This window comes from Sus scrofa, chromosome 7 (assembly GCF_000003025.6).
Source record: "Sus scrofa isolate TJ Tabasco breed Duroc chromosome 7, Sscrofa11.1, whole genome shotgun sequence".
In the NCBI taxonomy this organism is placed as follows: Eukaryota; Metazoa; Chordata; class Mammalia; order Artiodactyla; family Suidae; genus Sus; species Sus scrofa.
The window spans coordinates 64,762,762-64,780,209 of record NC_010449.5 but is presented as its reverse complement, the minus strand read 5'-3'; the positions used below and the strand labels follow the sequence as shown (position 1 = coordinate 64,780,209).

At 40.7% G+C, this 17,448-nt stretch overlaps 2 protein-coding genes across 6 annotated transcripts in view; one reads left to right on the top strand and one right to left on the bottom strand.

The window, feature by feature from the left end:
- The window catches only part of PPP2R3C (protein phosphatase 2 regulatory subunit B''gamma), a 27,057-nt gene extending 9,710 nt beyond the window's left edge, over positions 1–17,347 (bottom strand). The window contains exons 1-8 of one of the 4 annotated variants that reach the window (XM_021099170.1): positions 16,755–17,158; positions 16,220–16,290; positions 12,064–12,191; positions 8,307–8,411; positions 7,339–7,451; positions 6,836–6,933; positions 5,336–5,406; positions 1,746–1,878 (exon numbers count right to left, since the gene is read on the bottom strand). In XM_021099170.1, coding sequence (XP_020954829.1) covers positions 1,746–1,878; positions 5,336–5,406; positions 6,836–6,933; positions 7,339–7,451; positions 8,307–8,411; positions 12,064–12,156 — 613 coding nt within the window. In that variant the 5' untranslated portion in view covers positions 12,157–12,191; positions 16,220–16,290; positions 16,755–17,158. Of the gene's footprint in view, positions 1–1,745; positions 1,879–5,335; positions 5,407–6,835; positions 6,934–7,338; positions 7,452–8,306; positions 8,412–12,063; positions 12,192–13,343; positions 13,346–16,219; positions 16,291–16,754 lie in introns of all 4 variants that reach the window. The other 3 variants (XM_021099171.1, XM_021099169.1, XM_021099172.1) reach the window with 3 other exon arrangements.
- Positions 16,938–17,448, top strand: part of KIAA0391 (KIAA0391 ortholog) — a 142,759-nt gene continuing 142,248 nt past the window's right edge. The window contains exons 1-2 of one of the 2 annotated variants that reach the window (XM_021099167.1): positions 16,952–17,092; positions 17,331–17,448. The gene's annotated coding sequence lies outside the window, so the exon portion shown is untranslated. Of the gene's footprint in view, positions 17,093–17,330 lie in introns of both variants that reach the window. The other variant, XM_021099168.1, reaches the window with a different exon arrangement.

Here is a 17,448-nt window from a genome sequence, read left to right as displayed (position 1 = left end):
AAGTTCTTACCATATATTGCTGTGAGAAGGGAAATCTATGAGGAATATTTAAGAAAAACTTACATAGGTTTGTCTATCTATAGACCCCCAACTATATACATCCAATTGATAAATTCCAAAACTACACTGATACCAGATTCCAAAAAAAGTTGTGTTAATTTTTTTGTGATTATGGATATGATATTGTTACTCAAAAAAAGGAAACTATCGACAGTTTTCCTTGGAAATTCTGGAATAGATGGCAATATAGAGGCATGGTTAAAAGCAGACAGATGGGGATTTAAATGCTACTTCTAGATACGCAAGCCATCTCTCAGTTGTTTCACACATAAAATGTGGATAATACCTTCCCTATGGAGTTAACTAGAAGCAAATGAAAGAATCTACATAAAATGCTTAGCACAGAACTTGGCACAAAATAAACAGTCAAAACCATTAGCTATGTGCTTATAATGGAGGCATTTAAAAAAGATTGACAGAGGCATTCCCGTTGGGTGTGGGTGGTTAAGGATCCAGCATTATCACTGCAGTGGCCCAGATTGCTGCTGTGGCATGGGTTCCATCCCTGGCCTGGGAACTTCCACATGCCCTGGGTGGGGGGAAGATTGACAGCAACCCCATACTGTGATGGATTTATAGCTTCAAGGAAAGAAAGAGAATCAAGGACTTTGACTTGGGCCTTCTGTCCCTTCCTCTGTCCCAATTACATGTTCTGTTTTTTTGTTTTTTGTTTTTTTTTGTCTTTTTAGGGCTGCACCTGTGGCATATGGAAGTTCCCAGGCCAGGGGTCCAACTGGAGCTGCAGTCGCCAGTCTACGTTACAACCACAGCAACGCAAGCCTCATCTGTGACCTACACCACAGCTCATGGCAGTGCCAGATCCTTAACCCACTGAGTGAGGCCAGGGATTGAACCCGCATCCTCATGGATTCTGGTCAGGTTCATTAACCACTGAGCCATGACAGGAACTCCCCAGTTACATGTTTTTAAGTCAAGTAGGTTAAAATAACAGATAAAGCATCCTACTAATGAAGCCAAATTTACAAATCTGATCCTCATATAGGATAGTTAACTTGTGAAAGAGAAAACTACACCATGGCTAAATGGTTCTCCTGTCTCCCAATTCCTATTTTTCATCAAAAAGAATAATTCTCCAATATATTACCTGTAAGGGACAGCAAATTATAGCAGAATATCTGGTTTATTAGAACTGGAAAGAACCACAGATCATCCAGTTCATACTTCATTTTAGAGATGAAAAATTGTAAAAGGTTAAGTGACACACCCACTATCACATGACTAGTTATGGCTGGTGAAAGTAAATCAAAAGATCTATACAGAAGTTCCCGTTGTGGTGCAGTGGTTAATGAATCCAACTAGGAACCATGAGGTTGCGGGTTCGGTCCCTGCCCTTGCTCAGTGGGTTAACGATCCAGCGTTGCCGTGAGCTGTGGTGTAGGTTGCAGACGCGGCTTGGATCCCGCATTGCTGTGGCTCTGGTGTAGGCCGGTGGCTACAGCTCTGATTAGATCCCTAGCCTGGGAACCTCCATATGCCACGGGAGCGGCCCAAGAAATGGCAAAAAGACAAAAAAAAAAAAAAAAAAAAGATCTGTACATCAAAAGATTATATACTAATGGCAATGACATGTTAGGAAAATAAATGAAATTTTAAGACTTTAGTTACTGAGATTTAGAAGTAATGATATCCTCATAATATTTAAATTAGATAAGATTTTCTGTTACCTGTTCGTAGAGGGTCTAAAAAGAAGAAGAACTTCCTAACTGCCGTACAAACATAAAAGGAGTAAAAAGATTTTTCCAGCCCATCTAACTGTGGTAAAGTAGGGATAAGTTCCAATATGTAGTTTTCTAAATCCTGAAAGAACAAAACAAAATAAAACTTTAAAGTGTTAAATGTCTGACCTTGTTTCTTCCTTAGATACTAGACTATGATTTCAGTCCTAATAATAATTGAAGATTAATACTATATTGATGAAATAAATTCCTATCTTACTAGTGGTGAAACTATATTTATTTTTATTTACTTGACATATTTTTGAATAGGTAACACATTCTATGTAGTTCCAAATTCAAAAGGAAAAAGCATTCATTAAAGTTTCCCTCTCACCTGTTTCCTCTCCTCAGAGGGAACTTATCAGCTTCTGATGTATCTTTCCAGAAATAACTGATGCACATAGAAGCCAATACATATATATTTCTCTTCCTTTTTTTTTTTTAACAAAGGCTGTAGCAGCATACCATGCAGATTCTTTTGTATCTTGCATTTATCACCTAACAATACACTATGCAGTCATTCCATTTAGACTCTCAAAGAGTTTCTACTTCTTTATTTCATTGTACTGTAATCTATTTAAACAGTCTTCTACTGATGGACATTTAGACTTTTCAATATTTTGCAACACTAAAAAAAACCTATAGGGGCAAAGCTAAATTTTCATTCATAGATATTAAGAGAGAATACAGGATATAATTTCTGTAAGTAGAATTGCTGGGTTAAAGCATACACAGGTTTATAATTTTGACAGACATCAGTAAACTTCCCACCTTCCCACAGAGGCCACATTCATTTTATACTCCCACCAGCAATGTGAAGGCTGTATCAGTAGTTCCCAAATTGTGCCCCAGGAGCATTTGTATTTTGCTTTTTGCAAAATAAACACTAAACTCACAGGGATGCAGCTGGATATTATGAACTTTTAAGGGAAACACAGCGACATCTGTTGGGTATTATACGACCTGTCACCATGTGCTGGAGCTATGAAACAAGGTCAACATCAGATCAAAATCTATTCCTTTTGACATCAATCTTTACAAAGCTACTGCTGCTGGCTGCTGTGATAAAGCAGGTACCACATGAAGATCAGTGTGGAAGAGGAACTGAGGATGACTTTGTCCAATCTAATACCCAGGGTTGAGCAGCTGGACAGTGCCCCATGGGCACACATACTCCATTAGTAATTGTTACTTAAGAAGAAAGTAAAAATATGATTTTCTTTTGATTTACATGCATCACTGTTTCAAATGGCTAACAGGCTAAGTTTAGCGAATATTTTCACTGAATTGTTTAGGACTAACTGGTTAAATAAATGCAATTGTTAGATATTTCTTTTGGCCATTTTCCTGTGGAAAAATTACTGACACAATAAGGGCACCTCAGTGAACTGAAAAAGTCTGGGAAACCATGGTCTATTTTATATTCCTTCATTAAAAGCATTATCAAACTTTTTGATCCTTGCTGATCTGATAAGTGAAAAATTATATTTTAATGTACATCTATTTGGCATTGCTCTTAAAGTGCCCTTAACATTTTTTCTGTGATTAAGAAGCATTTGTATTTTGCTTTTTGCAAAATGTATCCTTTTATTGGATTAAAAGCCATTTTCTTGATTTCTAGGAGCTTTTTATATATAAAGGGTAACCAGCCACTTGTCTGTGACAGAGTTTCAGATACTTTTCTCAGTTTGTTTTCTTTTAACTTGTTTATGATGGTCTTTGCTCTATAGTCTTTTTTTCTTTTTAGGGCTGCATCTGTGGAAGTTCCCAGGTTAGGGGTTGAACTGGAGCTGCAGCTGCAGGCCTATGCCACAGCTCATGGCAATGCCAGATCCCTGACCCACTGAGCGAGGCCAGGGATAAAACCACATCCTCATGGATAATAGTTGGGTTTGTTACCACTGAGCCACAATGGGAATGCCTAGATTTTTTTTTTTTTTGGTTGCACTTGCAAAATGTGGAAGTTCCCAGGCCAGGGATGGAACTGGTAGTAGTGACCTGAGTTGCTGAAGTGACAGTGCCAGACCCTTAACCTGCTGTGCCACAGGGTAACTCCCCATATTTTAAAAAATTCAGTTGAACTTATATTTTTCAGACTTCTGAGCTTTGTCATCCTTAGAAAGGCTTCTCCTATTCCAAGACTATATATTTAAGTCTCTCAAGCTTTCCTACATTTAACAATTTTGTTACTTTTGCTTTATGCTTTGTAAAGTATAATGTTTCTATTTTATCTGAGATACTTTATAATTTAAATTGCAGAACAGATGGCATCTCAAACACAGTGTGTCTAAAACTGGACTCTTACTGGGAGTTCCCACTGTTGCCCAGTGGAAACTAATCTGACTACTATCCATGAGGATGTGGGTTTGATCCTTGGCCTTGCTCAGTGGATTAAGGATCTGGTGATGCTGTGAGCTGCGGCACAAGTTGAAGACATGGCTTGGGTCTGGCGTTGCTGTGGCTGTGGCATAGGCTGATGGCTACAGCTCTAATTCGACTCCTAGCCTGGGATCTTCCATATGCCTCTGGTAGGGCTCTAAAAAGACCAAAAAGTAAACTGTATCCTGACAGATTCAGCCTAAAACTTCTGGCTTTCCATCAGTCTCAAAATCCAAGCTCTTTACCATGGCCTAATGACCCTACATGTGGCTCCTGCCTACTTCCCCAACTTATCTCCTGTCATTCTAACCCTTGCTCATATGCTTTAATCACACTGGCTCCCTTCTGCTCCTGGAACAGGTTAGGTTTATCGGTGCCTTGGGGACCCTGAACTTGAACTTCCCTCTATACTCCATCTTCACTGGGTTGGCTTCTTTCTCATCCTTCACAGCTAAAACTCAATCCCTATCTCAAAGCAGCACCCCTTTCATCTTATCTAAAATGGTGCTCCAGCCTCAGACATTCTCTTTTCTATTATCCTGTTTTATTTTTCCCTTAGAACTTGTAAGTATTTGAAATCATGTTGTTTATAATTTAGTGTCTACCTCACTACTATGCTAGAATAAAAGCTTCATAAGAGTTAAGGCTTGGAACAGAGGAGTACCTGGCACAAATTAAGTGTTCAGTATGTGCTGATTTAGTAAGTGAATGAAGGTTTGCCTATACTACTCAAATGATAGATGCTGACTCTGGAAATCACTGTCATTTAACTAAGAGAGACACAAGGTCTGGTTTCAAAAGGCCAAGTGCCAAGGTTAAGAGAAGTATTTCTTTTGATAGAAATGTTTTCTTTCATTGAGAGAAGGGAAAATTACTCCCTTTTGAACACAACTACAGCGATATACTATTGCTTTTCTCTTACTTCCCTCATCTCTCTTTCAATTTTTGCTTCCATTCATGAAAAAAAAAGGCAAGAAAGACTTGTTTTAATCTTTCTGTTTGTTTTTTGGCCATGCCCATGGCATATGGAAGTTCCAGGGCCAGAACCTGAATGTACAGAAATTTCCAGGATATATTTAATAGTGATAATATTTAATAGTGATAACTATTATTTAACACTTTGGTGTCTAGAATAGTTATTAAAGTAGGTTAATACTTACAGACTCCCGAAGATACCCTTGACCAGCAACATCATATAAGCTGAGTCCTATTCTTGTTTGATGAAGCCAAACTGACCGTAAACAAGAAAATGAAATAAATTATGATCTATCCTTTAACATATCTGTATGTTGTACATATAAGGAGATAGAGAGACAAGCTAATTTAAAAACTGTATTTTAATTTAATTTTATTTTTTTGCTTTTTTGGGGCCACACCCATGGCATATGGAGTTCCCAGGCTAGGGGTTGAATTAGAGCTACAGTTGCCGGCCTATGCCACAGACGCAGCTCCAGCCACAGCAATGCAGGATCCGAGCCACATCTGTGACCTACACCTCAGCTCATAGCAACACCGGATCCTTAACCCACAGAGCAAGGCCAGGGATCGAACCCGCAACCTTATGGTTTAGTCAGATTTGTTTCTGCTGTGGACAATAGGAACTCCTTAATAACTCTATAAACATACTTTCTCTCATATATATGCTTACTCATTAACCTACAAGTTTTTCAAAACAAAATATACCATAGAATTAACTGCAGATATAAAGAATTCTACCATGCCTTAAGTGATAATAAAGTTGATGCTCTTGAGAATACTCGTGTTCTACCAAACAGGTGTGACATTATGTCTTCTATGAGGCAACTTTAATTCTAGTGAGGTTAATTACTACAACAAAATATTAGTTACAGATGGTACACAAAGAACTGGAGAGATCATTATGGAACTTACAGGAAACATAACAACTCCAAGTTATTTAATAAACACTTCTTGAGTATGATGCTATGGTTTTGAGTTTGAAACTATTCTTAGCCAACTCAACCTATAATACACTGGTAAAATAAAATTACCAGTGAATTAAAATTGATTCAAATAACTATAAAGTCTTGGTTCAGCTTTTGATATATCTAGTTAGCTAGTATCTTCAGGATAGATGAAGCTTTTGTTTGTTTTTCTATAATAATGAACCCAAATGTATGGTAGAAAAAAATCTCAGCTCTATTAAGTTCCAGAAGAGAATCGTAATAATAATAAAAAAAAAATATTGGTCAAAAGATAAGAAATTCTATTATTCAAATTTACTAAAGAGTTGTTTAACATGGAAGGGATACTATAAAAGCACTGACCAGGGAGTTCCCGTCGTGGCGCAGTGGTTAACGAATCCAACTAGGAACCATGAGGTTGCGGGTTCGGTCCCTGCCCTTGCTCAGTGGGTTAAGGATCCGGCGTTGCTGTGAGCTGTGATGTAGGTTGCAGACGCGGCTCAGATCCCGCGTTGCTGTGGCTCTGGTGTAGGCCGGTGGCTACAGTTCCGATTAGACCCCTAGCCTGGGAACCTCCATATGCCGCAGGAGCGGCCCAAGAAATAGCAACAACAACAACAACAACAACAACAACAACAAAGACAAAAAGTCAAAAAAAAAAAAAATATAAAAGCACTGACCAAAAGTCTACTTAATTCCCAGACAGGAGGAGTTCAAGCACAATGAAAATGAAATCACCTTTTCTCATGACATAATTAAAGAACTGCATGATGGAAATTCTTCCATAGGAATCTGTATGAAGGAGTTTAGCAAAAACTTTTGCTGTGAAAAATTGCCTAAGGAAAGGAAATAAAGATTAAATCATCTGCCAATAGAATATAAAATGAATTCTATATGATTTAGCAGACAACAGCATAAATTCAAACAATTAAAAGTCAAGGTAGAGGGAAAAAGTCAAAGTGAGAACTATAATTCAAAACTTAAAATATTAAGTCATACATCATTGAAGTCTATTGTCTTAAGAATGAGGGCCTATAGTGTTGCAAATCAACTACATTATTTTTTAAATAACTTCATACTAAGGTAATTTTCTTGAGTATAAATAATTTTATTAAACTTTACCATTTAATGAAAAGCTGACCCAAATTATCATCATATTGACTTAAATTTTTATTAACATTTATTTCAGGCATTTAAAATTCTTAACATAACGTACTCCTTTGTAATTATATCATTCTTACTTGCACTTTGGTCCAGCCTTTTCACCAACCTTCAAAAAATTTTCGTAATTAATCATTGCTTCCTCTCCAATCATGGGTGGTGTCTGGTGCTTGTCCAGCAAAAACCACAAGTTCTTGGGAGAAGTGCAGAAATGAGGTGTTATAATCAACAGAACAAAATTTAAAGACATGGTCAAATGTGTTATTTCCATTAAGATGATAGTCTGATAGCAGAGAGTTAGTGTTAAGAATCTTATCTTCCATTATCCTTTTGATTACTAACAACAATAAAAAAGCTAGCATTTGTTGAGTGCCTACTAGGTTCTAAAATTTTCATATATTGTTCCTCTTCAATTCATAAAACTATAGGATGTTGACTTTTGATAACTTTTTTTTGTTTAAATAGCCACACCTTCTGCATACTGGAAGTTCCTGGGCCAGAGAATGAATGAAAGCCACAGCTGCAACGTTGCAATCCTCTAACTCACTGCATGGGGCTGGGGATTGAACCTGAGCCTTCACAACAACCAGAGCTGCTGCAGTTGGATTCTTAACCCACCATACCACAGCAGGAAATTTTTGATAATTTTCAAGTAATTTTATATGATTTTGCAGACAACAGCATACATTCAAACAATTAAGTCAAAGACACTATTATCGCTGCTTTACAGATAAGAATTGAAATACAGAAATGTTAAGTCCACTGTCCAAGATCACAGGGCAGAGGTGGGACTGAAACCTTTGCAGTCTGACCTTGCAGTAGGGGTTCTCAACTCTGGCCTCACATTAAAATCACTTTTAAGAAACAAAACTATCCTTGGGACACACAAGCTTTACAGCCGATTCTGGTGGGAACCATCACTTCAGAGCCTGTGCTTTCAGCCACTCTGCAGTACTGGCTCCATTCAGGCACCCTGAGATGCCCTATGACATACGCAGTACAAATAAAAAATGGGTAACTTCCAAAGCAACCTTTTATCCATTCTTACCTGTAATTCTTCATTATCTAAGAGTTCTCTGCTTTTCCTTTGCAGAAAGACAGCTCTGGACTCCTCTCTTAATTTCTGTAGTAAGACTTCATCTTCAGCTGGCAGCTAAAAATATATTGTAGAATTAATTTCTACACTTAAATTCTAGACTACTGGATTATGTAAAATGTATTTGGCCTTATAAAAAACAATGTATGCTACTGCCTCAAAATTACTTTTTGTACCTTACTTTTGCTTAACTTCAAGCCATCATGTACTTAAAAAGTCCATTTAATAAAAAGAGATCCACAGAGAATTCAGTCATCAGTGAGGCCAGTCCCTGCCTGGAAAAAGCTAACCATCTACACCAAGTTTCTTTTTTCTTTTTTCAGACCCACAGACTTTTACTTAAAAATAAACATAACATTTTAGTATGTGCCCACAATACACCAAACATCAATACACATGTTCTAATTTAATCCCACTAGCCCCATGAGATGGATTTTATCAAGCTCAATTTAGAGATGAGGACATCAAGAGAGAGATGACTTTATTAAGAACACATATGCAGGAGTTCCCGTTGTGGCTCAGTGGTTAACGAACCCGACTAGTATCTATGAGGACAAGGGTTCAATCCCTGCCCTCACTCAGTGGGTTAAGGATCTGGCGTTGCCATGAGCTGTGGTGTAAGTTGTAGATGGCTCAGATCCTGAGTTGCTGCGGCTGTGGTATTAGGCCGGTGGCTCTAGCTCCGATTCGACCCCTAGCCTGGGAACCTCCATATGCCGTGGGAGTGGCCCAAGAAATAGCAAAAAGACAAAAAAAAAAAAAAAAAGTCGCTCCTAATTTTGGGCAGACTAGTTTCCTCTGCAACCGTCTTTGGGTCCCTGTGAGGAGCCCTGGCACTGAATACAGCCCTCACCCTGGTTTGCTCGCAGCCCCACGAGGCAGATGGACATGTGAAGGGCAAGTGCTGCCTGGGTCCAGAGTGCTGTCATGTGTAATTTGGGGGTGGAATGAGGGAGTGACTTGCCACTCAGGAGTAAGAAACGGCTTCCGGAATTCCCGTCATGGCACAGTGGTTAACGAATCCGACTAGGAACCATGAGGTTGCGGGTTCGGTCCCTGCCCTTGCTCAGTGGGTTAAGGATCCGGCGTTGCCGTGAGCTGTGGTGTAGGTCGCAGACGCGGCTCAGATCCCGAGTTGCTGTGGCTCTGGCGTAGGCCAGTGGCTACAGCTCTGATCAGACCCCTAGCCTGGGAACCTCCATACGCCGTGGGTGCAGCTCTGAAAAGACAAAAAAAAAAAAAAAAAAAGAACACACATGCAGTTAGTCAATCTCAGACCCAAGATTCAAAGACTTCGGGGTCCAACTGTTTTAATTTTTTATTAGTTGTTTGGTTTGGTTCCCTGCACCCTTCTGTCCCCTCAATTTCACACCTAATGTTAATGACCTGTCCAAAGTCATACAACTAAAGTAATAAAATTTAACTCTAGGTCTTCTGACATCAGGGATTTAGCGTATCTTCCCTTCTCCATCTCATTTCATTACTGGGTAGTTAGGTAGCCCTCCCAGTTGAGGAGACTTTAGTGCTATGTCTAGTGACTGCTAGGAGTAAAGTACTATGACAGATGTTCATTGTAGCATAACCATCCCTAAACTAAATGTATCAGAAAGTGTCACAGTCTTATTTTACTTTATGACCACCACTGTTTCCACTTTTTCAATGCAATGTAGCACAAATTTTATTCTATATTTGTAGAGTGCTGTTCCCACTGTAACCTGATACAGAATTAAATTAGGACTGGCTGAAGATACACAGTTTTAGCCAAGGATGCCCTCTGAGACTGGATCACCCTGCTTCTTGGAGATGGGTGAGCCAATGTCTATTAGATGGCCTCCAAGGCAGAGAGTCTGCCCACTGGGGTGATTTCCATAAGCAGGGCTTTAACACGACCCATTCCAGTAACTTCGAACAATTTGCTTTGAGGACTCCTTCTTCCTTTTCTGTATCTTTGCCCCATTAAATGTAGCTACATAACCCATAGTCCAAATTGGGGGGTATGGTTTTCAGTTTTCATTTCTAAGAACTCAGACGGCATTTCTCCCATCAAAAGGGATGGAAAAGGAAGAAGTGCTAGGAAGGTAGGCTGGGGCTGAGACTGGGATTGTGCTCTTCCCAGAGCACAATCATGGTTAGTCAACCAGCTAGTCAGCCAAGGAGAGAACTAGTGACCAACGATGACAGGGTTTCTATGAAGCAGTGGAGCGGAAGAAGAAACAAGGGAAAGAATGTCCCACAAATCCACATCTGGGATCTGGAAGAGGTCAGTGAAGAATGATGAAAATAAGGGCAAAGGGGGTTCCCTCAGGAACCCTCCAGGTTGGAACTGGAAGTACAAGAAAGTTGAATCCTGGGAATGTGGTAACATCAACATCTGAGGGCTGTTCCTGGGTTAGTACGACACGATTTCATAATCCTGGTAAAACGAGATAATGAGTCACAAGTGCTCTGAAATACACAGACATTCAGAAAACATCAATTTCCTTCCTGCTCCCTCACACTATCAAAAATTCTCAGTTGTCTAAATGCCTCTGGTTAAGAAAGTGTGAAACGCAAAAAAAAATATGTATGATGTGGTCCCATTTTTTATTAAACACACACACATATACAGAAATATGTAGAAGGATTCATGTAAAATGTTTATATTTCTGGGCAATGTTATTCAGCTGTTTTTCCTTTTTTCCATGAGAAATGTGGATTAGTCATAAAATCCTTTAAAGGCTGGGAGAGATATAGTAGCCTTCCATCTGAGCTGTCAATAGCTTTCTTAAAGTCTTACTGTTTCATCTATAACCCTCTTCAAATCTCCCTTTACTATTTTCATACAAGGAAACATACAATTAAGTGTAACTCAATATTTTCCATTCTCAATGTATTTTTCAATTTAGCCTTTTTTTTTTTTTCTTCTTCTTTTTTTTGCTATTTCTTGGGCCGCTCCCGCGGCATATGGAAGTTCCCAGGCTAGTGGTTCAATCGGAGCTGCAGCCACCGGCCTACGCCAGAGCCACAGCAACGCAGGATCCGAGCCGCGTCTGCAACCTACACCATAGCTCACGGCAATGCTGGATCGTTAACCCAGTGAGCAAGGGCAGGGACCCAACCCGCAACCTCATGGTTCCTAGTCAGATTCGTTAACCACTGCGCCACGATGGGAACTCCTCAATTTAGCCTTGAGCAAGACATTTTACATCTTATGAGTAAAAGAAGGTAAAAAGTGATCAGCCAGGTAAACCTAAGTCTTATAGAAAGCTGAAAATAATCCAATATTCTGTTGGATTTTTTTTTTTGTTTTTTTTTTGTTTTGTTTTTTTTTTTTGGTCTTTTTGCCATTTCTTGGGCTGCTCCTGCGGCATATGGAGGTTCCCAGGCTAGGGGTCTAATCCAAGCTGTGGCCGCCGGCCTATGCCAGAGCCACAGCAACTCGGGATCTGAGCCGCGTCTGCAACCTACACCACAGCTCACAGTAACACCAGATCCTTAACCCACTGAGCAAGGGCAGGGACGGAACCCGCAACCTCATGGTTCCTAGTCGGATTCGTTAACTACTGCGCCACGACGGGAACTCCTCTGTTGGATTATTTTTATGATCACATTTATTTATTTTTACTTATTCTGTTGGATTATTTTTATTATCACATTTATTACTTGATTCTGTTGGATTATCACATTCCATCTATATACTATACAACATATTTACTTAGATACCACTTACCCTGTAATAAAACCGGGGTATGGTCTTATAGAATTCATTTGTGTTTTTTCTATCTCCTTTCCATTCTGAATAATATTTGGTAAATAAATCCATTTCTTCATCTTTTAATTCTTGTTCAGTTTTTTTTTCTGGTAATGAAACAGATTGGGGGGTAGCACTTTTAAAAATCAAACAATATTTTTTCAAGATATTGATACACTATGTTCTAATTATAGTACAAAAAAGGCCGTCACAATTGCGTTTTGACTACACTGCAGCTCACAGCAATGCTGGATCCTTAACCCACTGAGTGGGGCTGGGGATTGAACCCGAATCCTCGTGCATACCAATGGGGTTTTTAACCCACTGAACCACAATGGAAACTCGCACTTTTTTTTAATTTATTTTTTATTGGGGTAACATTGGTTTACAACATCATGTTTCACGTGGACAACATTCTACTTTTATTTCTGTACACACACATGCTCACTGCCAAGGATTTAGCTTGTACAGTCACCATATAGTTGATTTTCTTTACCCATTTAATCTTCTCCCCATGCTCCCCCTCTGGTAGCCACTACTGTTTTCTGTATCTACATGTTTGTTTTTGTTTGTTTTGTTCATTTGTGCTGTATGTTTGTCTAAATCCCATGTATGTGAAATCATATCCCCCACCTCTTTTTATCACTATACTTGTCTCTTACTCAAGTCATTGCCTTTCACAGACCTGACATGTTCTAATTCATTCAATCAAAAGTATTTACTGAGCACCTACTCTGTACAGAACACTGTACTAGACACTGGGGCTAAAGCTGTGAGAAAATAGAGCCCTCAAGCTTATGAAGATTCAGCTTTGTAATCACTGCTCCTCTACTGAAGGCAAACCCTTCTCATCTGAAGCTCACACTGCAGGGTGCTATTATTCAAGGAAGAATAAACATTTATGTGGGTGATTGTGAGCCCTCCACTCTGAAGACTTTCACCCCTACTCTACCCTGTCACTCAGAAAGACCACAGATGTTATCTACCCCTCTTCTGAAATCTCTTTTTTTCCTTCTGGCCATGCCCTTGGCATGTGGAAATTCCTGGGTCAGGAACTGAACCTGAGCCACAGCAATGATAGCACTGGATCCTTAACATGCTGAGACACCAGGGAACTCTCCCCTTCTGAAATCTTAAACTCTCATATACTTTCAAAAATTTTCTTTCCTTCTGGTTATCCAAAACCTCACTGCACTTCAGGTTCCCTGAGATCAATTCTGTGATGTTTTTTCAAAAGTTTTTCTTCTTCCTGGTCTCACTTCTTCTCAACATGCCTGTAGCTGTTTCCTGAAACTCTTCTGTCTGCATTTCTGCACATCTGCCTTGTTAATTTTTAATCTTGGATCATTTGTATAATCAGTTTATCATGGCTCAACGGTGTTGGAGAAAACTGCACAATTTTGCAAATATCTGGTCTCACGAATTTATTTCATGTTACTAATCCTTAAGTCAGCCTCTCAAAAACATCAGTACATTTTTAACTGGCCTGTGATGTCCTCTTGCTTATTCCTCTTGGTGAGTGACTGCTCCAAAACAAGCCCCCTGTGCTCGCCCTCAACAGATGAGAATCCTTCCCAGTTCATAACAACTGAGTCTCCTGGCCACAGACACCCACAAACATCTAAACTAAGTGGGAGGACGGGAAGGTATCAAATCTGCATCTTACTTTCTTCCTGTCAGTTTCAGGAGAAGAGGTAGCTCTTCTCTCACCCAAGGCCAACCCCTCATTCTCTCATCTCTCCCCGAAAAATGCCTTCCTTTCTACCTACTGCCACACATGATTCCTTCTTTCTCACCCACTTTTTCAAGTGGCTATCTCTTTCCTCTCACTTCCTCTTCATGCAATCCTACTTGTGCTCCTAGCACTCTATGCAAACTGCCAGGGCAACATATGGCCTAACTGCTTAGTTTAATAGAAACACCTGTCCTTGATTTCTTTGTTAAAATTTGATGCTGCTGATGAACCTAACCCTTTTGTGGCTATTATTAGAGTTTAACTTCATAAGTCCCAAATCTAAGTAACTAACTCAGACATTGCTCTTGACCCCTCAACTCATATATTCAAAGCAAAGTATTTTCATCTTCATGCTCTAACACACCAAGAATAACTTTCTCTATCCTTTACCTTACTACTTTTCTTTTAATTCTGTATTTTCACCTCAGTAAATGGTACCACTATCATCCAGCCACCTGAGCCCAAATCCCAAGAGTCACTTTCATTTTATCATTCAACTATTCTAGGGAAATACAAGTATATATGTGAGTGGATGGGTGCATACACACATGCAGCTTTCAACAGAGTGTCAGGGAAAGTCTCACTCAGATGAAATTGAGCCAAAAAACAACAACAACAAAAAAGATGAGGCAGCTAGCTATCCAGGTAGCCTGAGGAACTGCATTCCAAGCAAAGGAAACAGCCAAATGTGAGTGTGCCTAGTGTGTGCAGGGAAGAGAGAGGTGACTAGTGAGAATGCCGCAGAATGAGCCAGAGAGAACAGTAGGCGGTGAGGGAAGGCTGATAAATGGTGGGGCCAGGCATGGGTTTTATGCTGGTGAGGGAGAGAGTCACCAGAAGCAATCAGGAGGCTAATGCTGTAAACCAGACGACAGATGGTAGTGACCTGGGCTAGGGTGGATGCAATGGAGGTGGTTAGGAATAAATTTATTCTGGATGTATTTTCTTTTTAGTCCTAGGATTTGCTGACACACTGGATGCTGGTACTAGAGAATAAGAGCAATCAAAGATATCTCCAAAGGTTTCTTGTGGGTTTTTTTTTTTTTTTTTTTTTTTTTGCTTTTTAGGGCTGCACTTGTAGCATATGGAGCTTCCCAGGCTAGGAGTCTAATCAAAGCTACAGCTGCTGGCCTACGCCACAGCCACGCCAGATCCAAGCAGCATTTGTGACCACAGCTCACGGCAACAATGGATCCTTAACCCACTGAGCGAGGCCAGGGATTGAACCTGCAACCTCATGGTTCCTAGTTGGATTTGTTTCCACTGAGCCACGATGGGAACTCCACTCTCCAAAGCTTTTGAACTGAGCAGATGGGAATGCCTGGAACTAAGATGGGGAAAACTATGAGTGAGCAAGTTAGGAAGGAGAGGAGGAGTTCAATTTTGGAAGAGATTAAGATACCTATTAGATCTAAGTGGCCATGTCTAGTAGGCAATTAAATACATGAATCTGGCATTTGGGAAGTGGTCCAGGGGAGAGATACACGTTTAGAAGACATTAGCATATAGAATGTAAAGCCATAAGATTGGATAGTTTCACCATGAAAGTGAGGGTAAATAGAGAAAAGATGCTGACCAAGAACTTAGCCTCGGGCATTCAAATGCTAAATTCTAGGGGAGGAGGGGAAGGAAAAGCGCAGATTGGGAAGGGCTAACTGGTGAGGTAGGAGGAAAACTGAGTGTGTCCTAGAAACCAAGACAAGAAAGTACCTGTGAGAGGAGATAGTGAACTACTATGTCCCTGGCAGGGGCTGAGCAGGTCAAGTAATATGAGGAAAACTGAGCACTGGAACAACATGGAGATCACTGACTATCATGACAAGCAGGAATTAGAGACCAGTACAGATTTACCCAACAACTCTTTAATCAAGTGTTGCTACAAGGGGAGCAGAAAAATGGGGTAGAGCTATAGGTGGAAAAGAAACACTACCACACTACTAGCAAAAGCTGGATGGGGATGTGAAATCAAATGATTTTTTTTCTTTTTTTTAGTAATGATGTGTGACATTACAGTATGTTTGTCAGAGCTGATGGCAATGATCCACTGAGAAAGAAAATCTGATGATGCATGAGAGGATAATGAAGTCAATGAATAAAATAGAGGAACACGATCTAGTGTTGGAGCAGAGGGACTGTCTCAAATAGGAGCATGGCCAGTTTATTATCTTAAGGTCACCTATGGGGGGATGGTGACAGAAATGGTAAAATGGAAACAGGTGAATTTCTTCGATTGTTTCTACTTTCTCAAATACATATACTAGCTCATCAGCTAGAAGTAAGGAGTAAGTAGGACATACTGGAGGACTGGAGGTTGGGAGATGAGAAAGAACTGCCATAGACTGCAGGAACCTGACTTTAGGGAAACACGGAAGAAGTGTAAATGAACTTCAAAACACCTACTTTAAGTTACACGAATTAAAAGCGAGGCAGTTCACCATGGTTCCATTTTTCTCCAATCACTTTCAGCTGCCCTGGATGCAGATGTGGAATAGGAACGATGTTTAATTAGGCTGATAAGTTAGTAAGTATGAAGTAGAAGGAAAAGACAAGGAAAAGTGGATTATGAAGTCTAAAATGGATTAAGGAGAAAAATGAAAAGTGTGGCAAATAAAAATCTACAGGAGCAATGGATTATAGATCCCGGTAGGATAGAAGGGTTGTTGGCGTCGGGATTCTCAATGATCCTTCACAAGTCTAGGTCTGGACCACCCAAGTGAGTGGCTAAGGTAACTTTTTATTCCCACAAATCTTTTGCCAGGGAAATGTGGATCAAACATCTCTGGCTCCTAAACCCATTCCAGTCAGCCTCCTTTGTCAGGAGAGGCTTTACCCAAGAGGAAAGCGCGGCTCCCAGGAGCTGCCCCTGCCCATCCTCCTCCCACCTCCGGGAGTTTAGAGCCAGGCTCTTTTTGCGGGCGGCCCCTCCCAAACTCACTGTTTGGACCGGTGTTGGGCATCGCTAACCGCCGGCGCAGAATTTCTTTCCAGTCCATCGCTGACCCCGACGCTTCAGTTCCGGCATTTGCTGTTTACCAACCGCTCCACCCACGCCAGCTCTGGCGTCAACACCGCCCAGCCCCGTAAAGGTTACGAAGGCTGCTCGACCACCATCTTAGCCACGGGCGGAAGTCGGCTAATCCGGCTAAGTCGGTCACTATCGCCACTGAGGAAAATACGGCGCTCACGCAAACAGCAGGGGGAACAAACGTGAAAGAGACGGAGAATGAGCCTCTTTAAGGCAGCGTCCCAGCTTCACCAAGCCCGATTTTAAAGGTACAGGATAAGAAAGCCTGCTCTATTTCTTCATCTCGGCCCTTTGGCGCTTGTCCCCACGTGACCCAGAAGTTCCTGCGGCACTTCCGGCTAAAGGAAAGAGCTTTCTAATTTCAGTTTCTTTTCATTGGTCATTGCGGTATCTGAAGGCCCCTTGAATGCAGTAGCCGCCTTCAGCAGCCGCCTGTATCCCCCTCCCGCCACTAAAAGGCTCAGAATCCCCTTTACTCGCTTCCAGGCCGGGCAGAACGCCTGCGCTGGGTTCAGCCACGCCTCCGCAGCCCGGGCCGTCGCGGTGCATTGTGGGCGCGGTAGTTTCCGCCTCGTTTCTGGATGCATGGAGCGTGAGTGCTGTG